General features: G+C 34.2%; 5 protein-coding genes across 7 annotated transcripts in view; 2 read left to right on the top strand and 3 right to left on the bottom strand.

The window, feature by feature from the left end:
• Positions 1-156: 156 nt before the first annotated feature.
• On the bottom strand, positions 157-4,101 carry LOC125053600 (egalitarian protein homolog). The gene has a single exon (XM_047655024.1). The coding sequence runs from the start codon at positions 3,989-3,991 to the stop codon at positions 1,448-1,450; it is 2,544 nt and encodes an 847-aa protein (XP_047510980.1). The 5' UTR covers positions 3,992-4,101; the 3' UTR covers positions 157-1,447.
• A 612-nt stretch (positions 4,102-4,713) lies between these two features.
• Positions 4,714-7,286, top strand: LOC125053599 (vacuolar protein sorting-associated protein 29). Its single transcript, XM_047655023.1, is given in 5 exon segments — positions 4,714-4,913; positions 5,064-5,255; positions 5,432-5,667; positions 6,159-6,216; positions 6,218-7,286. Coding segments are annotated over 5 exon segments (552 nt in total). The 5' UTR covers positions 4,714-4,910; the 3' UTR covers positions 6,281-7,286.
• Positions 7,287-9,839: 2,553 nt separating this feature from the next.
• On the top strand, positions 9,840-21,395 carry LOC125053921 (sarcoplasmic calcium-binding protein). The gene is made up of 6 exons (XM_047655544.1): positions 9,840-10,036; positions 13,891-14,088; positions 15,186-15,347; positions 15,977-16,117; positions 16,395-16,514; positions 21,282-21,395. Exons 1-6 carry the CDS (start codon positions 9,938-9,940, stop codon positions 21,390-21,392), a joined length of 831 nt encoding a protein of 276 aa, XP_047511500.1. The 5' UTR covers positions 9,840-9,937; the 3' UTR covers positions 21,393-21,395.
• On the bottom strand, positions 17,416-21,025 carry LOC125053920. 2 transcript variants are annotated; one of them, XM_047655542.1, is made up of 4 exons: positions 20,844-21,025; positions 20,430-20,550; positions 18,972-20,000; positions 17,416-18,701 (listed from the first exon to the last, which is right to left on the bottom strand). In XM_047655542.1, exons 2-4 carry the CDS (start codon positions 20,541-20,543, stop codon positions 18,585-18,587), a joined length of 1,260 nt encoding a protein of 419 aa, XP_047511498.1. In that variant the 5' UTR covers positions 20,544-20,550; positions 20,844-21,025; the 3' UTR covers positions 17,416-18,584. The 2 variants fall into 2 exon arrangements, with proteins under 2 accessions (XP_047511498.1, XP_047511499.1); XM_047655543.1 differs by lacking the exon at positions 20,844-21,025 and having other exon boundaries at positions 20,430-20,605.
• A 2,081-nt stretch (positions 21,396-23,476) lies between the features above and the next one.
• LOC125053658 (nuclear pore complex protein Nup88) overlaps positions 23,477-25,707 on the bottom strand; it is a 128,631-nt gene continuing 126,400 nt past the window's right edge. For both annotated transcript variants that reach the window (XM_047655133.1, XM_047655134.1), the window contains exons 14-15: positions 24,147-24,235; positions 23,477-23,623 (exon numbers count right to left, since the gene is read on the bottom strand). In XM_047655133.1, the coding sequence (XP_047511089.1) occupies positions 23,557-23,623; positions 24,147-24,235 (156 nt within the window). In that variant the 3' untranslated portion in view covers positions 23,477-23,556. The remainder of the gene's footprint in view (positions 23,624-24,146; positions 24,236-25,707) is intronic.

Here is a 25,707-nt window from a genome sequence, read left to right as displayed (position 1 = left end):
CCCTGCAGTCCTCAATTCAATCCTTGAAAAATTTCTTAGTAAGCCCATTACAATTTCTAAATTTAAAGACCCTATGTACTATGCTTGCTTCTTGCGATGGTAAATGTACTACAAAGTTTAAAAAAAAATGTGTCAGGTAGAAATAAAAATATTATAATCTTTTAAAAAACTTTATTGAATTACATTAACATAAACGCGTTAAATAAACTTCTATAAGTTAGCAATTTAATAGGTAAGAACCTTAATTTGACTAAAACAAATGCTACTTATAATAAAATTAAGTGGCACTTTTAAATTTTGACGATTCTACTAAAGTGAAAACTAAGGCACAAAAATAGGATTGCTAAGTTGCCAAAACAGTGAGAACTTGCTAATTATAAATACTGCATGATTAATGTAAAATGGAAATACAAATCAGAATACTGATGTGTCAACCTATTAAGGTTAATAAATACAAGCAAACTAGTAAGTAAAGCGTAATATAATCACTAATATTTACTTTGTGTAACACAAAAATAAACTATTCGACAGAATTTAACATGCTTAGTACTAAGTTCAATACAAATTTGAATTAAATACTTTTGGGTTCCATAAACCGTGGAAGGCGGGTATTTTATTAACAAACACAGATTGTTCTAACCCGAGACCAAACTGTTCCACAAATTAATAACTTAAATTGATTTAGCTACCATTTTATAAAGTATGTAAATCCTTGGATATGATATAAAGGCACAAAATTAGGTAAACTCCCCTCAAATATTCCTATGTGTATAAAACCTTTCAACGATTCATATTCGTTATCCAAGCACCACAACTACATTTTCAGTATTTCTTAAAACTAACATCTATATCTAATAATATTTAGTTAAATATTTGAACAAAATCTTATTTTATACTTAACTATTATTGCCATTTTATTCAGTAGCCATATAGTGAATTGTAGTGATAAAAACAATGCACCAAAATGTAACCTTACAAAATGCTTGACCGTTAGGAATTTGAACAAGATTAGACTAAAATATATCGTAGTTATCTTATTTACAAGTCAACACAGATCGAGAAAAAATCCAAGGCCAAATTCTATCACATACAAGTTCGAATCGCTAACTAGGCAATAACATAAATATTAACTCTACTAGAAACAACAGCAGATACTGATAATTCCAATCGAAGGAATTAAGTAGCCGTATTATGCGCGTAGCCATTGCATTTATTCGAGTATACACGCACGTCCTCGCTCAAATGAACACGGCGTAGGCGACCATACTCTCATCAATGTTTAATTTATTCAATCTTGAACAAATACACCGTATACCCGTTAAACTAACGTAAAAACATCCGATATAACGGCAATAACTTAAACTACGTATAAACTGAATTGATCACAAACAGGGAGTATCGAAATTAATAGTGGCACTCAGAAAATGGAAGTTTGGTTGCGAGAAGATCAAGACATGTTGATACCTACTCTCTTACTGAAGGGCGTGGCGTCTATTGTCCTTTCGTTCAATTTGTCCTCTTCTCTAAAATGAATTCTGGTGATGACAATATCACCTGTGCTTAGGGTCTGGGATCCAACTTCTGCCTTCTTGATCTCTTCAACTTTATTGTCAGTAGAGTTATGACACTTGCAGCAACAATTCTTTCCTTCGTCTCCTAAGTTCAAAATTTGGCTCAGATTAGACCAATCTTTATTCTTGAGCAGTGGCAGTGTCTGTTCCATTGTTTGAGAAAATTTATCTTCCAACTCACCGCTTAAGGGAGCGACTGCTGATAAAATTGCCTCTAAACGGTTAATTTTTTCTACTCTGTCCATATTTACATCTGACAATATTTCATCCATCAATTGCATAGATTCTGTGAGGCTAGGAGGCTGTGAGTGTGGAGATGACATTGAGTCAGAAGGGTTCGATTCTAAACTCTGCATTTCATTTTCTTTATCATCATCATCAGAATCACTGTCCTTATCTTGCCCAATAGCCTCTAGTTTCTCCAGCTTTTTTGATATCTTATGACAACCCTTAAGCTTTTCTTTCTCCTCTTCTGTTAACTCTAAATATCTTAATAATCGGATTTCCCTGTTGCTGAGTACAATATTTTTTGTAGTCTCAGCTAACTTTTGTTTTAGTTCTTCAACTTCTGTGTTAATTTTTCTTTGTCTCTTGCGTAATTTTACCTCTGTTGGCTGAATGTGCATAAATACTTGCTCATTGCTTAGCTCCTCAAATAACTGTTGATTTTCAGATTTAATATTGCTTGACATAAAGGTGTAAATAGCAGGATTTACTAAAGACAAAACATCAGAGGCGGCATAGATAATCATGTCTTTTGATAAAGGTCTCCTTGCCCAATATCTTTGGTCTCTTCTGTAAACATTTTTTAATTGCTCCTTCATTGGATTCATTGGTGCGTTATATAGCTCACAAAGAGCATTGAGACTCAAATTTTTGACTTTGTAAACGGGTACATTTTGCTGCTGTAACTGAAGTACTGCATGACCTGCTTGTGTATCAAATACATTCTTCAAAGTAATTTCAAATTGATTGTGCAAATTAACTGAGTCATTCCTACAATCATGTATAATTTTAATGACATTTTCACTTTCTAACAAGTCCTTTATTTTACCTTCAATTACCATATTCGGACAAGCCAAAATATCTAAAATGTATACTTCTCCATTCATAGTAGCAATTTGACATAATGTCAAAACACCTTTAAGGCCCAAATTTATTCCTTCACAATCAAATGAAACAATACTTTTTCCGGTACGTTTTGCATTCATTATACTATCTATTAATGTAGCACTTTCTCGAGCACTTGCTATTACAGTTGTACTTTGTAGCACCTTTTGTCTCCATGCTTCTCCCACTAAATTGTTTCGCACATTAACCCCATTTAATTCTTCTGAGCACCGAGCATTTAAATGATTATTCACCCTGTCTCTGACCATATTCTCAGCCAGATTTTTAATAACAATTGAATTTATCCTTTGCTTTAGTGTTTGATTAGCAATATTTGCTTGGGTAGCTCGGGGAGATTCTACAGGACTGAGTATTCTATTAGCAGGACTTCTTTTACCATCTGACGGTGTAGGGCTAGGTACAATTGGAGGAAGTGGGGAGGGTGGTAGTTCTTTTTCCTCAACAGGCTTTGGTGTTTCAGTCTTAACTTTAGGTTTTGCATTGAGATACATAACAGGTATTTTTGGTTTGCTTATCAATGTGACAAGATTTGATTGTACATGGAAACTATCAGAGAATAATTTTAAGAAAGCAGTCAAATCTGCTGGAGTTTTAAACATTTGATACCAGTACTCTTGAGGGAATCTTGACACAATCAAATGAAATAGCTGATCCACCATAACAGGCCCCGTAGCCTCAATACATTGAGCTACATAGTCTAACAATTGTTGTGCTGTATCTGTGTTTATGTTAGCAACGGGTAAATTGTGAAATTGTTCATTGTTACTATGTGCATTTTCTCTCCTATGATTATCACTGACTAGAACAACATTATCATCAATTATTTGAAATATATCGGGGTGCTTCATAAGGAATTCTTTGAACTCTTTAATGCGTTGGCCGGAGATGTGTCGTACCTGTGGTGAGGCCTGGCTCCTGTGTCCCAAAAGACTTTTAATTGGCACCTCGGTTCCTTCGCCATACTGCACCATTTTGCCAGCGAAGTATTCTTTAGCTTCCTCGATGTAGTCGTTGTTAGAGGAGGCACCAGCACCGGCGGGGCACCTCTGAAATGTGTTGATATCAACATAGTCCCCGTCTATGCTGAACAACGCTGGGTATTGGGTGAGGAATTTCTTTAAACCCGACTGTGACCCACCAGCGATCTGGCGCATCTCTTTAGTAAATCCCTTGGCACCAAACTGACAGGAAAGATCGTGCAACGTTCTCGGCTCGCCTTTATCGAGCAGGCGCTCCACGAAGAATAATAGAGTGAGGTTTCTAGCGAGCTCATATTCCATTGATTCCATTTCCCAACAGTTGGTGCCAATGTGCTTCTTACACTAAAAATTTCTACGTATATGTGTCACCCACAACACCATGAAATTATTTCTAAATCAGAGAGTAAAGAAAGAAGTGACGTGAGATTAAAGAAGAGCAAAATATGTCGCATAGACTACTGAAGAACTTATCAAACTCAGCACAGATAATTAAACATTCATACAAAAAAGGATTCGTTATCGGTGAAAATAAATCTTTCAAAAAGGCGAATAATATCGAAATCAGCTGGGTTATTTCAATAACGAAAACAAAATAGATGAAGCGTTTTATTACTGAATTCTGAAGGAAGATCGGCAATCAGGAAGACTGAGATTGTCTATGATTTTTTTTTACATTTAATAATTAACTTGAGACTTGAGGAACTGCGTATTATGAAAAGAAGCACCATTGATACAAAGTTTTGCCTTTTATATTGATTTAGTAGTTTAGTTAAAAATTTAAAACAGTGAACAATTTTGCACTATTGCAAAAATATATAGAAAATAGATATAAATGACTTACAGCTGGATACAAGCATCGTTAGAACAATGTTGTTCATATCGATATATTATAAAAATCGTTATTATGGCGATATGAAAACTCAAAACACAAAAACGGTTTCAAAATAGTTTTGTTACAAAAATGCTATTTAATGTTTTTCTTTTCCTAGTTTGTCAACACTCAACTGTCAGAATTTAGACATTTCGCAGGACTAGAGTCAGAACTCAGAAGTCAACTTTTGACGGAAGCCGGAAACCAAAATAATTAAATAATTTTTGTGGGAGTTTTTTCTAGTTAATATTCCATTTTAATTATTGAGTATAATTGAATATATCATTTGGACATTCAATTAAACTCAAATTGTTAACGTATTATATACAAAGTCTCTATAGCACTTAATTAAACATTATGGTAAGCTATTAAGTGGTAAGACGTTAATAAGTTTGTCAATAATTTTGCAGAAGTTGAAGCCTAGTTTAATTAAATCAGTTCTGAAAGTACATCATCTTTCTTCTATTTACATTTTTACTGTAGCCTTTTAAACAAACTATAACATTTCAGTTGGTATTAGTCCTTGGTGATTTGCACATTCCACACCGTTGCAGTAGCTTACCTGCCAAATTTAAGAAGCTGTTGTTGCCTGGTCGTATACAACACATTCTCTGCACTGGTAACCTATGTACTAAAGAGTCATATGACTATTTAAAAACACTTGCCAGTGATGTACATGTTGTTAGAGGTGATTTTGATGAGGTAAGTGTAATAAATATGTTGTGGCCTTTAGAGATTAGCAAAACTTCCTACATCAGATTATTTTTGAACCTTTTGAAAATTGGCTGGATGTTAATTCATATAGGCTACTTTGCAATAATTTATTTACTATGGGCATTAGGCAATATAACTTTCTGATAATCTTCATACTATTCCAGAACACCACATATCCAGAGCAAAAAGTTATAACAGTTGGTCAGTTCCGAATTGGTCTTATTCATGGTCATCAAGTTGTGCCATGGGGAGATGAAGAATCTTTAGCTTTAATACAGCGTCAGCTTGATGTAGATATATTAATCTCAGGTCATACCCACCGGTTTGAGGCTTATGAACATGAAAATAAGTTTTACATAAACCCTGGCTCAGCAACTGGTGCATACAATCCTATGTTCAGGTAAACAAATTTTAATATAAGCATGTACCTTTTGTACTACTGTCTAGTATGTAGTGCCTTTATATTATAATCTATTGTTTAAATAAAAACCTAATGTACATAATTCTGATTGTCTGAAACTAGAATAATATCCTTATTTTAAATCTTGTCTGCGGTAGTTGCACAAAGTTACTTCTGAATTAAATGAATTTATATTATTGTTGTATATTGTATATTATTTTTAAGGTTCTTCTAACTTTTACCACTTTTAAGATTTTTTTTTTAAATCTGACATTAAGTCTTGTTTTGTTTTATAGGAATAATGTGTAGGTATTTTATTATTATTACTATTGTCACTTTTGTACATTTTTGTATGTACATATATTTTTATAGGAATATATTTTGTTTCTATTTACTGTAGTTAAGGTAAATAGTAATAGTAAAAGGATGGAAATGGAATGTTCTGTCAATATTTTCAATATACTGCAATAAATCAATTATTCTTATTTCAGAAATGCCACACCATCATTCGTGTTAATGGACATCACTAGCTCCACTGTTGTAACATAATTATGTGTATAAACTGCTTGGTGACGAAGTGAAAGTAGAAAGAATTGAATATAAGAAAGCTTAAACAGTTATATTTGTAATCTTAAGAATATTTATGAGGTAAATCTTACATAAAAACTATAAATATTATTTTATGTATTAAAAGGGTTTGGCATGGCATTTGTAGCTAAAGGTAAATTATAGTAAGATGAATGGAAATCTTTAATCAAATGAAATCAAATTTTATTTACTGAAATATGAACTATTATATTTATTTAAGGTCAGACTAGTGCATATGAGAGTTTAGACATGTTACCATCATGGCAATAGTTAAATATGCAGCTATATGAATAAAAGTAATTTTCTCAATTATATATGTTGTAAGTGTAGTGTAAGGTGGCTAGATTTGGGTGAAGTTTTGGCAAAAATGCACTTTAAGTAGAACAATATAATGACCATGCCATGTCCATATTACATATTGTCTAGAAATGTATAATCAATTTTAGTTCTTCTGAGTTTTAAGAAGTCACTTAACAATTATGTTTCTAAAACAGCTCATGTTTATCTATATTTAAAACTACTTGTAATTATAAGGGCAAAACTTTCAATAGTTTTAGATGTATAGAATCTGTCTGTTTTGGTAATTATAGGATAATTCCATTGCATCTAGGATTTTTGTACAGATTGTATTTGAGAATTATTTTATACCTTCCTGTATTCTTGTTTCTCGTATCTTAAGAATAGATTATTTCATTAAGTCAATTTTTATTATTATACCATAACATTGTTATGATGATTTATGCGTTTATTTTCTTATTCAGCATTTTTTGCCTTTTAACCCGAAGTAATGTTTTGCTGGGAATTGGATCTCAGGCCCTATACCACTACCACCTGATATGAAATAAATTCATAATTATCAAAGGCATTTTTTATTTAAAATTGAAATAACGCGAGAAATATGTTTATTGCCCGCCACAAGTGTACCATTGTCTACATGAAACCTAGGTCATGGTCACTAAACAAAGTGTATGAGATGTCCGTTTTATAAGGAAATAATTTTTATATTCCATATGAATAAATATGTTTATTTATTTGTGGGTTTTATTTCAATTATATAACTCGAGCCAGATGAACACCAGGAATCTTTTCGGCAGCGGCCAGCGGCCAGCTCCTGGGGTATCCAGAGTGCCAGCCGTGATCAGCGACTTTCTCGTTTACCTTACGCATAAGTGGGCAGAGACAATTGAATCTAAGGGGGAGGCGTTGGCCGTATGGACACAGTGAAAGCCTTCGATCGGGCGTGGTACAGGTTCTTTCAAAGCTTCCAGCCTATGGGCTCTCCCTGAAATTATGCATCTGAGTAGACCAGAACATCCGGCCTTAAAGCCGCTTAAACACCGGGGTCTCACGTGTTTTTTTTTTTAAAGACAATTCACACCAATTGACCTAGTCCCATGCTAAGCTGGTGAAGCTTGTGTTATGGGTACTAGGCAACGGATACACATACATATTATAGATAGATAGACATATAAAAACATATTTAAACACCCAAGACCTAAGCACAACACCAAATGCTCATCACATCGATGTTCGTCTCAGCCGGGGATCGAACCCGGGACCCATGGATTTGCAGTCAGGGGTACTAACCACTAGACCAATGCGTCGTCAAACTTGTTCTATGTATGTATATGCCAATAAAAACACTGTCGCTCTTCTTTTCTTTGAAGACACTCTCATTAAAGCCACAGCCACCATCGGAGTACTGGACATTGACATGTCGAACGACGTTCAGTTTCGCGGTCTTTTGGAGGTAAAGCCTGAATCAGCCTCTAAAAGGCTTGATATGCTCAGCAAGGCGAGCGGTACTTCACACCGGGCCACCACTTACAACTCTATAAAGCACAAATTCGGTCCCACCTCTGGGCGGAAGCAAGTACCAGCTCCTTCAACTTGAACGTATTTAACAAACTGCAATTGGAATCGTCGACTACAAGTCACTTTCCGAGCGGCTTCATCCCTTGGCGTTGGGTGGATGTGGGGTCTCTGATCTCTGTATTCTCTACCGCATTTACTATGAAGAGTGTTTGGAGGAGTTTTGCGGATTAATAGCTGCAGATGAGTTTCATCTAGGTAATATACGAAATTCCACCCGTATCACCTCGACGTCCGTCGTTCCACAACTGATCGTTTTTTAACGCACTTTGCCCCTATGTGGAACCAGCTGCCCACTGAAGTATTTCCGAACCAATTCGACTTAAGGTCCTTCAAGACGAGTGTACAAATTCCTAAAAGGCGACCTTGCGACCCTTCTGGCAGTGTGTGTCCATGGGCGGCGGTATTACTTTAGGTGCTAAAAAAGGATGTTTTCGGATAAAAAACTTATTAAACATGTACGTTATAATATAATATATTATTCTAGTTATTTGGTAAAAAACAGGAAGCAGGTACTTCTTAAGGCAGGTAAACAAAGCGGAACAATGCTCAGACTGGTTTTTAAGTTCGTTATTGTATCAAAATGCGTAGCGCCCTAGTCGTAAACAAAAAAATTAACCTTTTATTTGTAAACAAAAAATGCCTACGTGCGTTCTAACATGTGAAGTAATTAGTTAATACGGCAAAACAAGTTCAGAATCAATGATTAGTAAATTGTAACTATCTAATGATATAACCTATATTAATACCCTAATTGGCTAACAAATATAAGGCCTACGTGACAGAATGGATGATACCAAATAGTAATCAAAGTTGTTTCTATCAAAATTGGCCTGAAATTGTTGTTCATTTGTTTGAAAATAATCCTTATTTGCCTTAATATAACACTTAGTTTTGTTTATAAGACGTAAACCAGTTAAATAACGACAAATGGTTGCGGCCGATGCATCGTAAGATGTATTTAAAAGTGAGCTTTATTCTTTGAAATTAGGAACTAAATTATAACAATGATTTCCAGATTCCTAGACAGGTTTTTTTCAAACTTTGCGGGGAGTGCAACCCTGATGCAATTTAAACAATATTAAAATGATAACTGAGTTTGTTATGGTTTTTTTCAATGGTGATTATGTGCACGCAGTTGCCTCTTATAATACTAGCGGCCTTTCACAGCTTTGACGGCTTTTTATTTATTATTTTGGAAATAAACACCAATACCTAGAGAAAATGTAGCATTCTAATAGTAAGGTAATTTTTGAAATCGGTCCTGTTATTCCTTACAACCTAAAAACGTACAAATGCTTCCAAAAAGTATAGATGAAATTAATGAAGTAAGTAAGTATACTTGAAATTTGGAAGTATATTTGAAATTTGGACTAACATAAAAAGTACTAAATATTTTAAAAGTCGCTTCGTTCACAAGGGTTCGTGAAGTTATTTATAAAAGTATAAATTATTAACATTACGCTATGTCGCTATTGCATACCTTATATATAAAAATATCCTACATCGGTAACAACAATGTAATATGAAAATATACATATATTCTATATACAAGCGCGACATTATGGAAAGAAATTCTAGCAAAATGTAACACGCTCTACCTGCTACTCATAGGCACGTCTACGGCAATGCAAATGGTATCTGCCCATGTGCATGGATAGTGTACCCGTCCCTCTCGCACAAAGGTCCATTAAATAAAACCACTTGACTGCACATTCGATTTTCAAACGTGTAACGACTCTAGTGCGAGGAGGGTGCCAGTACTTACGTGTGTTATATTTTATCCTATTTAACAGTGTTTTGTGTTGCAATGGCTGTACTTGTATCAAGACTTGGGTTCCGAATGGGCATTTCAAATTTGGAACGAGCTGCTGCTGTTTTAACCACAAGTGCATCTAGTCGTAGCAAGGTAAATGACCTTTGTAAAATTATCATATTTTTTTAATGTGCTTTGCGGGAGTAAGAATCTACTTTCCTAGCAAAACTTACGTACCTAGCTTGTTGTCAGAAAATTATATTATTTTAATTGACAGTCTTTATAAAAAATCTTATGGGTCAAATTAAACTTAGCCAAACTAGGAATTCTAAATTGAAATTTTAATGAACATGAAGAATTTTCGTGTTGTACCTAGAAACGTAGAGTTTGTTAGTAAATAGTAAATAAACATTGTAATCGCAGCAGCCCTACATGTAGCCTTGGGCCTAAAGCTAAAAGATGCGTAGGGTTAAAGATATTTTTAGTTTCAAGGCTAGCTTCCTTATCGAACTTTCTTCGAGACTTATTGACTCTTGTGTCTATGTTTTTTAAACAAACAATAAGGGTTGCATAATGTTTGTATCTGTATAGTTTTAGATTTTATAATCTTATAATGTATATAAATTACGCGTCACGTTGTTTGTCTGCTATGGACGCCTTAACTACTAAACCGATTTCAATGAAATTTGCACACCGTGTGCAGTTTGATCTAACTTAAAAGATAGGATAGCTTACATCTTAACTTATACCCGAAATATTATTTTATTGTAAATTATTTGACAGTCACAATTCTAACAGATGGCGCTGTGTTGAAAGTACCAACGTTTCACATAAGCTACAATTTAATGGCATAACCACCAAAAAAGCATGGTGGATTGGTGTTCTCCTGCCGTTTCTCTTGAATAGTTTACTACTATGTAATATAACAAAAATCTTAGCCACAGCAACGCTGGCCGAGTCTACTAGTACCTTAATAAAAGTGTCTTCATCCGGCGCTTTCTAGGGAGCACATATCTATGTGTATGTGGTAATACATTACGTTATTAGTTTAGAAAAATAATTTAATTAAAATTAAAGTGTTAACTCAAATCTCTAGGTATACGCGTTTAGCTTTATCTAAAACAAAATAAAATCAGGATAAATAGGACTTTATAGGGACATTACTAGACATTTAGAATCCAGGTTATTGACCTTTGCCCATCGACAGTTAATTTTTTTCACCGATAACCTCTTATCAAGGGTTATTATGAATTTCGTATGCACAGGAAAGTAGTTTCTACTGTTCATAAGTTAAGTAGTATTGTGGCAAAGTTAAAGTTTTTGTTTGTAAATATAATTAAAAATAGGTTACGAGACAAGTAAATAAATAAACAAAATGAGTTTTATAATATTATCTATTGTAAAAAGTATTAATGAATGATTATTGGCCTTATGTAGGTTTCCCATTTTGATTCTTAGCAAGGCTTATTTCAAAATTCAAAGCTTTTCAAGCCGAAATTAATTATCCGTTATAATTGGGAATCGAACCAGGACCTCAGTGTTATACGTATCATTAAAAAAATCATCACTTAAATTTAAAATGAAATCTTATATTATTATGCATTTGTGTCAGTCCATAGTTTGTATTGGCATAATTTTGCGAACCAAGTTACACAGTTGTACCAAAAGCTAGATAAGCGACTGGGACAAGTTATTTACTAAATAATGTTGTCTTCTTGGTTTAGATTCCAGGATAAATAAATGTCGTATAATAAGAACCACTTATTTTTCTCCACCGTAGAATTTATCGATTCATGATTTACATATTATATTTCCGGAACAACAAAAATGAAGTCGGTACATTAACGGTATGTTTTTGTTTATTTACTTCGAATGACCTTGCGTTCAGACACTACGCGCGTGTCTGGATCAAATCAATGGATTTGTTATGTCGCCCAATTTTTATATGCGAAGGTCGAAGGGCCAACAACTTTTTATAGTTTAATTCGTGTCTTATTGTGGTAAATATAAACCTAATGTTTCTTATTAAGCAAATTGCAACAGAATGGATTGACCCCAAATTGTGTCCAATAAACCAATTTAAAATGTTGAAGGATAATTTGCAAAATTCAGGTCGACCTGTCTCTACACAGATTTTAAATTGAATGAATGGGTTGCGATGCATCGTATTTAGTTATGAGGATTATTAAATTGTATAGTTTGACTAAATATATACGTAATATGAAATCACAATATGACATTTCTAGGTGATTGTTAATTTATATTAACTGACCTTATCTTAAATTATACTATACTAGCTGTTCCCTGCCAGGCTTCGCTGTGACACATTGGGATTGAATGGTTGTGAAATGAGAAACAAAACAAAGAAAACATTTCATATAAGTTTAATTTTGCAATACTTGTGGAGAAAAAAAAAAAATGATAGTAAAATCTTACATTTCAGCTCGATCGGTGCAGAACTTTTTGAGTTTTTGAAGCGTACACAAACCAAAATAAAATTTATAAATATATATATATTTAATGACACGCAAGTATTTATAATATTCTTAACCTACATAGTTAATAATAATAATAAAAAATGAATAAATATGACAATTTTAGACATAAATTTATGTTAATGCACTTTTTTTTCGGTATAACACTTCAGACGTGTGCCGTAATAGTAATTTGAATTTGGAACCTTCTGAAGTCGAAAATTCTAGTCAATATTTTGTAATAGTTGCTTGGGTTACATCCACGCTTATGTCTAATAAGGTTATTGACCGCGTTACGTAAGAACCCTACGGCCTTCGGTGCAACAAGTGAGTGTAAATAACCCTGCGACACAATATTATTTGGTTCTGACAATATTTTACATACCTACAATAATGCATTATATAATTAATTTCGTTATTAATTCACACATGGGTTCTTACATGTGTTAAAAGAAAAATGGTACATATATGGAAATCGAAAAGTTATAAAAGTATTAATTTCGGACACCAAATTTTATCAGTTTAATCCATGGAAAGGAGTATTTAATTATATTCGTAAAAACCCTAACAATTTATCGACGTGTGGGAGAGTATAAATTAAAAATACAAAGTGTCTTTAAAGTTAATTCTGTTAAAGATACTCAAGTGAGCATCTAAAGTTGACGTAAAACAATACAAAGATTTTGTTAATAGCTGTTTAATAAGTAAATAATACAAAAACATTAAAATCCGATATTATATTATTTTGTTGGATTATTTAACAGTTGACAGTTTCGTAATATTTACGCTTATGGTGTGAGCAAATCATTTCATAATAGCGATAGGAATATATATCCACTTCTTGATGCAAGAAAACCTTGGCACTACTTTTCGATAGGTGTCTTTCTTATAATTAAAATCCGGTCGGCGCCAACATTGTCCGATTCATAAAGGGCAACAGGCTCAAGTAGTTGGGGCATGTGCACCAAATGGTGGAGATAGAAACCCACGTTGGTGGAAGAGGTGGATGGAGTTGTCAAGAACCTTGTATAGGAGTTCGAAGTTGGACGCGTGAAGCACTGGATATATTGCGATGGCGAAGTGTACTTGAGGAGGCCAATTTGTATAGCCATTGATGATGATGATTAACAGTAGTGCTACAATCCTTTGTGAATGGCATACATTGATAATAATTATTTATAGGAAATAAGGAGATAGTACAAGTAGATTTTTGTAGTTCTAATAGCAGCATTTTTGGCGCACATAGAAAAAACAATTAGTGCGTAGCCTAATTAGCATAGCCATAGGTTTTGTCATAATGTTAAAAACTAAATTAGTACTAATAGATACGTACTACATCGGTTTAAGCGGCGGCACATTACCACCAAACAGATTCCTGAATGTCTACAAAAAAACATTTTCAAATCGATTCTGGCCGTTTCTAATAAATACTTCCTTCAAGCCTGATCATGTATCACAATCAAATGTTTCGAATAATTTCAAACTTATAAAAGTAAATATTTTTCTATATTATTTTTTCGTTTCCGCCCACAGCCACTTCACACTCAAGCCACCTGCAATGGAACGGTGTGCTACTTACAAACATTCCAAGACGCGAAGGATCTTGATGCTGAGCGTATAAGAGGTCTTCGGAGCTACAGCAAGCAATATGGCAGACCAGAAGAGGATAGAAGGAAACAGGACAACGATAGCGACTCAGACTCCGATACTGAGAGCAAGGGGTTCGAGAGGGTGATTATCTAGTTTTATTAAAATACATAATTGTTGAATTGTCTGTAGACCGTTAGATTGTAATTTATCTCGCGAGATTGTAAACTGTCGAAAGATTGTGAACCTCAACGAACTGCTTACAAATTAACGTATTATTATTCGGTAGTTATATGAAATTGTTGGGAAGTAAAATTAATCTGTAATTGACCAAAGAAGTTTGAATGATAACTAAGTTAGTGTAGTACAATCTACCGAATAATAATACGTTAAATTGTAAGCAGTACGCTGAGGTTCACAATCTTTCGACAGTTTATAATCTCGCGAGATAGATTACAATCTAACGGTGTTTACAATTTTACGTTAACATATACATTAAGTTGGCAACACTGCCTTTCAAGATGGCTACTTTTTCGATTAATTTTAGTCTGTGTCACGTTCTTCTAATTAAACTACACGTCCATAAATAAATTACCTTTTTATTTATATAACAACAATAATTTATTAAACATAATATCAAGCGATCGTCTAAAAGTAACTTAACGAACTTTCTAGGCATGTTTAAGAACGACCAACTTGCAAATGCCATTTCAATTTAAAAATGGCGGATCTCATTTCCAAGTAAAAAAGAGTAAGAGCTTCAGATTTTTGAATCTGATTCATGTTCATTTTTTTCAATCTAATAGGCAAGTGATCAGCCTCCTGTGCTTGACACACGCCGTCGACTTGGGTCTAAGACATGTTGGTTTCCTTCACCATTTGAGAGAATGTTAAATGCGCACATAGAAAGAAATTCCATTGTTGCACAGCCGGAGATCGAACCTACGACCTCAAGGTCGTACGCTGAAGCCACTAGCCGAACACTGCTCGCTCATTTCCAAGTACTTATAATTTAAATAACCCTTGTCTTGTGTTTTATTGTACATTTGGTATGTCGCAGGTCGCTGTTCATATAAATTCTAGAAACTAACTTTTTGAAGGTTTCATTGATTTCCTTAGTAAATCTTTTTACAAATGGTTTGGCATAAGCCCGTTTATATTTTCGAATGAAGTTAAAAAAAATACAAATTTTGTAACAGTTAACTGTGTGTGCTTAATTGAATTAATTGTTTCTGTTGCAGTCAGAATTTTGGCGCCGCAAGATGCGTACAGTTCACAACATTCTAGACGTAGACAAAGACGGACTCATCTCATGCAATGATTTCCTTCTCTTTTCCGAGCGATTCAAGTCGCTCGGTAACTTGGATGATAAGCAGGCGAAGGAATTCACACATATTATCAAGGTTCAATTAATTTATAACTAGATTATTATATCAGGGTAATTTTTCATTCCTTTTACTTAAATTATGTTGATGTTCATATTGCGCGTGCGTATTACGTAATTTACAGATTGTATTGTACTGTTGACCACGAGTTCTCTCGAGATGTGAAAGATGTTTTAATAGTTGTAAGAACTAGTGTTTTGTCCTTATTAATCATTTCGTTCATCAAAATATATACCCAATGGCACAAGGCAACTTCACTTTTAGAAAAACACACAATAATTAAACATCTATAAAGTTACACGATAATTTAGGGATTATTATTGTACCTACTGGTTTTAAATTTAAATTTGACGGCTCAGTACTCCAGACTGCGAATCCATGGGTCTCGGGTTCGATCCCCGGCTGAGACAAACATCGATGTGATGAGCATTTGGTGTTGTGCTTAGGTCTTGGGGTGTTTAAATATGTATTGATATGTCTATCTATCTATAATATGTATGTATATCCGTTGCCTAGTACCCATAACACAAGCTTCACCAGCATAGCATGAGACTAGGTCAATTGGTGTCCAATAAAAGAAAAAAAAGAAAAGAAACAAAAGGGAATATTTTTAAAGTATAATGTCTGTATTAATTTTAACACCACAGTTGACGTGGGAGGAGCAATGGGGAGCAATAGACCCTTACAACTATGTGACGGTGGAGCAGTATTTAGAAGATATGCATCACGTCCTCAATGACAAAACGCTCAAGAAGCGCGCACATCGGTGGTTGCCCTATCTTTTTAAGGTAAGGACAAATGTTGAAATTTGTAATTTTACTAAACAATAATAAACAAGTAGCTTTCTGGTATGTTATACATTTTCTTCATATGTACAAAGGACCAGTCTTTTGTGGCTGACACACGATTATTGTACGCTTTCGGATATATTTAAGTGTAAATCGCTGATTAATAGTAAATGAGGCGGAACTCGAAAGACGCAAGACGAAACGTTGCGTTCGATTGTGGGCAAACGGTTTTTGACACAACAATCAAAGAATTAATGATTTAATTTCATTGTTATAGGCCGTCGATAAGGACCAATCTGGGTACATATCTGTACACGAGTTCAAATTGTTCTTCCAATGTCTTGGTCTGAGCAATGAACACGCGGCCGTCGCCTTCGCTGTCATCGATACGAATGGGGTATGTACCAAAATCTAATACAGTTGGTATATGAGCCGGGAGTAAGTTATTGCATCTCATATAAGATTGTTTTTTATTTTTATTTTTACTTGGGGAGATGCATTGCGAATATACTTCCACGGCGCGACCAAGGCGCCACCAACAATCGCTCTAGGAGTGATGCGGTAACGGGCAACGGCAGAGCCTTATCCGCTTCCCGATACGACGACGATTGCGATACGACGGTTGCGTCCACACCTATTATTAGTTTGTGAAGATACTTGACACTGGAAGTATCCTTCTCAGAGCGTGCTAATAGCTAGGGAAGGGTCCAGTACTTACGGGGATAGTAATCCATCCCTCCTTTTGGAAGCATGGGCCCAAGCAGAGAAGGAGGTTCTCCGCTTGGGCACTTCTTAGGTGGCTAGGATTTGTTGAGCGTGTCGGGCTGCGGGTTCTTTCCCTGTCGCTTATGGGCTTCGGAACAATTACCTTACCCCCCTCTTTTTTGTTGTTAATGACTGCCTCGCAAAAGTTGTAAAATTTTCACGGGTCGTCACTGTCTGCGCTTAATATAGCTTTTACTTCGTTTGGTAGGGTCCTCGTCCTGGAGTACATCTAGCAGATGAATGGGCAGATAGTTTAATTTGTGGGGCTCTGGGTTATTACGGGGAAGTCCCCCATAATAGACGCAAACGCGAAAAATACATAGACCGACGACAAGCGACGGGGAGTTCCCCGTTCCATTTGATGACGTGCATCGCACATGGGTTAATTTTTCCTTCTGATGAGATTTTTAAAATTCTAAATATCGCCTATTGCTTTCAGTATGGACTGGGGGTCCTTTGTAAGCACTATAGGCTCTGGGCTTAACGAGTCAATATCTGGTAGAGTTTTAGATTGAGTAAAATAATAACAATAATTATCGAATAATCTTTATTTGTCAGTAGAAGATACATAAATCGTGCGTTACATAATTTTAAACAAATGGTTACTTAATAATTGTTAATTTGTGATAATTCAGAATAAGATTTTGAATCGAAACCTCCGTATGCCAAAAGTGCTAATTCTCGTCTGTAAATCTTACCCAAAAAGCCTAGAGAGAGAGCATACATAAGTGATCACGGTAGGTGGCGACGACGGGTCAAGTCGGATAAAAAAATTACTAGAAATTCCCCACAAATTTAAATAGCAATTTAAAGTACGGAGGAGATTTTTTTTAAATTGTAGGACAAGGTTCAGTACCTACTCTCCAGGTACGGGGCTCTTATTCGTTCCACAACTGAGTGTTTTTGCTGCGCACCACCACTATGTAGAACCAGCTGCCCACTGAAGTATTTCCGAACCAATTCGACTTAGGGTCCTTTAAGAAAAGAGCGTTGCCGTTTAACAATTGGAAAAGGCCGGCAGCGCACTCGCGAGTCGCGTGTCCATGAGCGGCGGGGCGGTATCACTTAACATCAGATGAGCCTCATGCCTGTTTGCCCCCTCTTATATCAAAAAAACCTCATCTTCTAGTTAAAAATTATTGCATAATAAAAATATAATTAATATGGTAATAGTTATTAAATGTTAATACTGTCAAGAAAAATACAATTTATTTTCTACTATATTATTTCTTAATAACAAATATAAAAAGGATGATATATTTAAAAAAAAGACCTTACATACAAATGGCCAAGAATTCTTATTAAACTTAGTCTCTATAATCACAATTGTCAATGTCATACTAGTGTATTTTTGTACTATGGTATAATAATGATACTATTTGTCATGTTCAGTTCTTAAAAGAACCTAATTCATAAACATACCAAATTAATTAAACGCACTAACCACAGGAACTAATAGTATGTTTTTTATAATAGTTAATTTTATCTAAAACACATAGCATACATAAGTAGTGATGTCATAATTGAAATGTTCCATTGTTGCACAGCCGGGGATCGAACTTACGACCACAGGGATGAAAGTCGCACGCTGAAGCCACTGCTAAACCGCTAATTAATAATAAATTAACCCAAACGAATATTAATTAATACATAAATAAATCCTACCTTTACGAATATAGCAATTATCTAAAATTATATATTATTATATAAAACCTTTATCAACACAGTGAACAATGTTGTTGGCTTCTCTCAGTCTACCGGCCTTTGTCTTAATTGGAGTAACGGGCCAAAATTCTTCAATGTTCCTTTTATCATCACCCTGTTTCAATATAAAGAATGCGGTCTGATTTTTTTTTTGAAATATCCTTTTTTTATAAGTCTACATAATTTAACTTGCAAAGCTTAACTGGTAAAATTAATGTTTAAATATAATTTATATTAAAAAAAAACCAAAAATATTACAGATTAGCTTCATATAATTTATCAAAGTTTGTAAGACTGGGTTTAAGCTAGGGAAGATAGAAGAAATATGTTGTCATTTCTTGCTATATAATTTTTAAATTGGTTGTATAAATTAAAGAATATTTACCGTGACATGATCCATCTTGAAAGCATCTTCGGGTGCCAGAATTATAAATGGTGTGGACTCAAAACTAAATGCCAGTCCAAAATATGAATACCTCTTTACTTCTTCCATAAATGTGCTCCAAGGATAGACTTTATTTGGGTCACTTCCCATTTCCCCTATCTGCTTTGATAATACTTCATAATAATCTTTTAATAAGTCATCATAGTGTTTTGCCCTTAAATTTTGGTCAGTGCAGGCATATATAGCAAATGATAGGTCCAAAACTGGGCTAGCGCACCTTGTTAGTTGAAAATCTATCATTTTTGCATCAACTGGTTGTTTATTTTCATATTTATACAAGAAATTAACTGTCCAGCAGTCACCGTGTGATATGACACTATTTGTTTTATCTTTTACCGCTTTAATCATATCTTGATATCGCTCTGGTATCGCGAATTCTTTAATTTTATCAACATAATTGGTGTTCGGATATTCCCTCTCAACTGCATCTATAGCTGTAATGCAAAGACGTTTCCAGAATTTTTCATACCAATCCCAATATTTAGGATCATAATATACCTCAGTTAATACATTACTCATTTTGGCAAATTCTTCAGGTTTTTGATCACGCATGGCAAAAGACAACGCATGGAACTTAGCAAGCACTTTAACCGTTAATTGGCAATGCTCATAATCAATGCCTTCTTGTCGTATCGGGTTGCCATAATTCTGCAAAGATACATCTTCAAGACAGATAACATCATGTATACCATCTGTGAGAGCTAGAAATACATTTGTGTAATTTTCATACGGTTCAGTCAATTGTTTATTAGACTGGAATTTTAGTAAAACTGGTAATACATTTAGGTAAAAATTAATTTCATTTCTGAAGAAGTCATGAGAACGGAATGTAAGTCGTCTGCATATGTTTTTTGGGATTGTCTTAACAATAAGTTGTACATGTCTTGAGTTGCCATCTGAATTTCCATGTATTTTTATCCTATATACATCACTTAGATATGAATCACCTTTTCCCATTTCTCCGACATGCTGAAAACATTATTAATACTTATCACAAAGTGCAATCAAGTGAAAATTAGCTCTATCAAGCAAGCATGAGCTGCTGATAATAAATTAAATGAAAAGCCATTTACACTGTTTAGCTTACATGCTAAATATAAAGTAAATGTGTCTAAAGTAATATAATATTTAGGTCCTATCAATACTTATATTATTATCTTAGATAATATTATCTATTGGCAAACAATTATTTATTTACAGCTTGTCCTTTAACAAAGCCCCCATCTAAATTTTGTTCTTCTCTAGTAATTCCAATTCTCATTGGACCCACTACTTTTTTATATTATCTGCTGCTCATAATGCATAAATATATAAAAATAATCCCATTTTAAACAAATGACAATGGATTTGGAATGATGTCATTTAATTTAAATGTTGGTTTAAATTATTAATAATTACCTCCCAATGAATAAACTCTGTGGGTTCCCTAAACCATTTTGTTAGTGCATTATTTAGTTCTTCATTTGTTAACAATACTGATAATTGTGTCAAAGTTTTGTTTTCTGATGCCATGGCTACTCTGAAAGGATTAAAATATTTATTTACACAATTGAAAGAACTTAAAGTTCTGCTTAAGTTAGTTTTCAATGTATTTAACTAAATTAAAGTTCAGTAAAATATTTTAAATAGGAATTGAAATATTTTCAAAACTTACAATCGATTTAAGAGTCTAATTGGCTTTGACAAAATACCATGTTGTAATGGAATAAAGTTCTTTTTATCAAGTTATATAATACTTATAAAAGTAGTTCAAATTGAATTAATAGATATTTCATAGTATGTTCGTTTTTTATTTACGTTCTAAATACTTACAAGTTAAAAAAATTAGTACACAGTAGGCGTTTTTAGCACCTCAACTATAATATAATTTAGGTATTAATTATATTGACACTATTTTGATTGTAAATAATTAATACTAAAAGTTTTTTATATTTATAACAACTTTTAAACTTCCCTCAAATCGCATGACTGGAAAAAGTTTCGTTTATAATATCTGACAATTTACATCCAATAATCGAGTCATTAGTGGCCACGTTTTGGCAGTAAACTTAGTTATGACGTTATATCTACATTCTACTTAGACTTGTCAACTCCGTAGTCCGTTGGTTCTTAAAGCTGTTAGGAAAGTGCTTAGATAAAGCGGGAATTTTCACATTTAAGCATTATTTGCAATATTACTGTATGGTATCTAATGGAAATGTTATTAAGGAAGATGAATATTAATTTATCTTGAAATTCTATTTGTTTCAGGATGGAAAGCTGTCACTTAAAGAATTTGTGAATCTTGGAAAAGACTTCTTTTATACTGACGACGAAAGTCGTGTCTCAAAAATGTTTTGGGGGCCTTTGATCGATGCTTAAGTTTAAAAAAATGAGGCTTTAAATTAAGTTTACAATCCTTTGTCAAGTGTTGCACATTATACTGACAATATTAAATACAATTAAGAGTTATTAAATAATAATTGTTTGAATAATAAAAATGTGAATCAATAAAGTATAAAACAAAAATTGTATTTTATTTAACTACCCTATATTAAAAAGCAATAACACTTTATTTACATCACAATAACAATGTAAAACATTTAAATTTAAAAACTTAAGTCTTAACTAGAACTAATTAAGAATAAATTACATTATAATGGTTTATCGATACAATATTGTTAAATGTCTCTTAAACGTACAAGTACTCTGCGTCTGCGAGGTCTGCACGGGTACGGGCAGAGCTTTCTATAATGGAATGGCAGTGAGGGTGAAGGAGAGATGTAAAAGCCAAGAAAATAGTTATCTTTAAATATATTAGTGTTTTGGGATCGAAAATAATGAAATATGGGTAAGAGTATAAGAGTTACGACGCTGACGGGTAGACGGCTGCCTATACCTGGAATGCAGTGACGAAGGGAACTGGCAAGTTCATTCTCCTGTGGAGAATTTATTTAGTATCACTTTATTGCCTTATAAAAAAATATACATATAAAAAAATGTTAAAAAGCAAGTTACATAAATTATAAGGCAACGGGCGGCCTTATCGCTAACGAGCGATTTCTTCTAGAGAATGTTCGGTTTAATCATTACCATCGGTTGTCGAGGCAGAATACGAAATTCCATCCGTATCACTTAGACGTCTGTCGTTCCACAACTGAGATTTTGAAGGCATTCTTTGCTACGCACCACCACTTCATGGAACCAGCTTCCTACTAAAGTCTTCCGAACTAATTCGAGATGGAGTTCCTAAAGGCCGGTAACGCACTTGCGATTCTACTGACAATGTGAGTGTCCATGAGCGGCGGAGCTTAACATCAGATGAGCCTTCTACTCGTTTATTTAAAAAAAAGTGCGTGCATACACATGTCAGAAGTGAAACTTCTTTGGCAAACAAATTTTTAAGTCTTGCTCATATTTATACGAATCTAAAACTTTACATTTACGAGACTTAGAGGGAGGGAAAAAGGAATATATGTTAGGAATTTATTAAATATAATTGTCATAAAAATTATACAAATTTATACAAATTATAAATTTATTTCTTCGATAATAAAAACATGGGGTATTTTAATTCGTCATTTGAGATTTCAATAAATTATTTTGCACAAAATATAAAATACTAATATTCCATAAATTCTCTTTACGAAATTTTAATTTAAAAAGATAATTTCTATAGGGTAATTCGCCCTTCTCACTCTCTCTCAATCAGTCTCAATCGCTCTCTCACTTTTCCTTGACAAAAATGCTGCACATCTTCGTGGCGCATCCGTAAAAAAATTACCCTCATGCGACAAAAGAAGTTTCACTTCAAAAACATAGATTTTCACTAAAATAAGAAAATGAGAGAGTCTATGCCAGCATTATTTTAGTAGGGATGGGATAGGACTCTGAACAGTGTACTCCGATTGATCTACTCTGATATTAATACATGGCATTTTAGAAGGATTTAAAAGCAAGCCAAAATAATCTCACCAATCTAGGATGTGCCTAAAAACCATATCCATACGAAGGATAGGATTTGATAAGGTTTCCATCAGTGGCGTAACTATACCATCTGGGGCCCGTGGCAAATTATTTTGATGGGGCCCTATCAGTAAAAATCGTCACGTTGTATTCAGTTTAATTTGAATAAACTTCGAGATTTTCAGCGTACTCAATTACACGTTGTATATGTCCCACTAATGGCCATAGGCCTCCTCTCTTAGGCGAGAGGGAATGGTCTGTAGTCCCTACGTTAGCCCAATGCGTATTGGAGACTTCACATCCATCCATATAAAATAATATCTCTTGGGCAGGGACCCTCTTGGGTCGGGGGCCCGTGGCATTTTGCCAGCCCTGCCACCCTATTGTTACGCCACTGTTTCCAATTATAAATTTGGAGGTTGTTATTTTATTACAGAATAGTAAATTATGGCAGTTAATTTGTTCAACAAATAAATGATAGGACATTTAAATAATACACCTTTTTCATCTTTATTCATTCTCAGACATTTATTTTCATACAAAATTAACAAATTACACTCAATATTCAATAAATATAACATCAAACAACTCCAAGCTGATCCTTCAATAGTTTTGTTTCTTCAATAAGACTTGACACTTGATTTGTCCTGAAACGAGAAAATAGTGATTATAACACTTTATTTAAATCAGTGTTATGTGTTTCCCCACCTTTGCCCCACCTTAGCCATTCTAAAATTCTTATGCTCCCCATGTAACATAGTACATTATATATAAAAGTTTTAAGAAATTACTAGGAAATTGTCATCGTAACACAGTAAATTAATTTTCAAAGCAAACAAAAACATCGAATCCATTTTGACCCCTTTGACAATCAAATTGCCCACATAAGGGGCGTGGGCTTATAGATAACACTGGTTTTAATTGTGATGAAAACAGTCTACATAATACTGTTAGTAAGCAAAGCTCTCAAATATAATAGTACATAAATAACCATATTAATTTTTTTGTAGGAATCCTTGAAAATGCATTTCGTTTTCAATCATAGACAATGTGCGTAAAAGAGTTAATAATTATTGTCGACGTAATCAATAAATTAGAAAATCAAAGAACCAAATTTGATCTCAATTTTTTTGCATGTACCCTCTTCTAAGTAACATAGTTAATACTCACTGTTGTTGAAGTATAGATGAGATGGTGTCGCTATGTGACTTGCCTAATGCGATATCTTTCTTCTTGTATTCCTCTTCCCACTCTTTAATCTGTGGACAATAATATATTATATACTTTAATAATAAAGTTTAGAGCAGTTTTGGCCGTAGGTTCGATCCCCGGCTGTGCACCAATGGACTTTCTTTCTATATGCGCATTTAACATTCGCTCGAACGATGAAGGAAAACATCGTGAGCCAAATTACCGTCGTAATGTGCGGTTACTGTGTGGTCCGTAATTATGTTTAAACAGTAAAACATTCATACAACGCTTTTGCTCTTCAGTCTAATTACATACATTACTGTAATGTAGTTAATTTTGAACTATTTACACTAAATACATAACAATATTGTTTAAATCGTCGAATTTAAATTAAAGGAAATTAGCTTTCATTGGATACATATATATACATATTTGTATATGTTTTGTACTTAACATCCTTATAACAAAATTATTAACTTCATTTATTTTCCCGAAAAACATATATTTTGCTTTTACAACTTTGTTTCGGGGGCATATATATAGCTATGAGCAATAAAGTAATGATATACGAATGAATGAGTAAATGATGTATATTTTAGAAAGTCCTTATTCATGCACAGAAACATACATATTGTTACGAGCTAGGGGATCGGATAGAAACGCCGTAGATTTCTTCAAGGGTTTATTTTCTAATTAAATTAACGAGGAATTTGTTAACACTAAAAACGGAATTTACGCACGAAAATTTACTAAATACACACACAAAATACTGTCACTAATTACTCTAAAAATACGCACTTCACACAGTACAATATTCGCACTTTGTCACTCCGGTGTTTATCGCTTGGTATCGCATTCAAAACTGAACTAATCGGTCGCGTTTCGGCTCGCTTATATATCCCTGGGAGCGATGTTCGAGAACTCTCTAGGCGGCGGCGCAACTGAGTAGCGATCGCACAATTCTAGAACGTGCGTACTAGCTATCTCTTTCGCACATTGCTCCGTCCTTGTCGTACGGCGTTCTAGAGTGCTCGGTCTAGCTTCGAGAAGGTTCCGATCTTTCCTCTCTCTCGCATATCGTTCCGTCCTTGTCCCACACCTAGAAAATTCGTTCTAGAACATTCCTTCATCAAAGGGGTATAACCAGGCCTGAAAACGCCTGAAAACGGGTTTCCTGAAAAGTGTTCCATTCGACTACACGTGCTCTGAAACGGCCTGAAAAAATGTTTCAGGCTCCTGAAAACTAGGGTAACATTATGTAAATCACGATTTTCTAATATGTGATTGACCCTCTCCTGAAACGGTCAGAAATCACATTTCAGCCTGCTGAAAAGTTCTCTAAGTAGTGGAAAAATCAAGAAACATTGCAGTCGACCCGTCTTCGTAACACTACCCCCTCCTTAGACATGCTCGTCCCGAGCATCATTACTTCCTTTATAGGGAGCCAATCGATTTATGTGAACGACTTTCGGTTTGCTTCTTAAACTACTCATTTTCTTTATCCGGTAAGTAACGTCATTAATCTTCGTGACTATCGTGT

This window comes from Pieris napi, chromosome 11 (genome assembly GCF_905475465.1).
Source record: "Pieris napi chromosome 11, ilPieNapi1.2, whole genome shotgun sequence".
NCBI classification, from domain to species: Eukaryota; Metazoa; Arthropoda; class Insecta; order Lepidoptera; family Pieridae; genus Pieris; species Pieris napi.
This window is presented reverse-complemented; position numbering and strand designations above follow the sequence as displayed.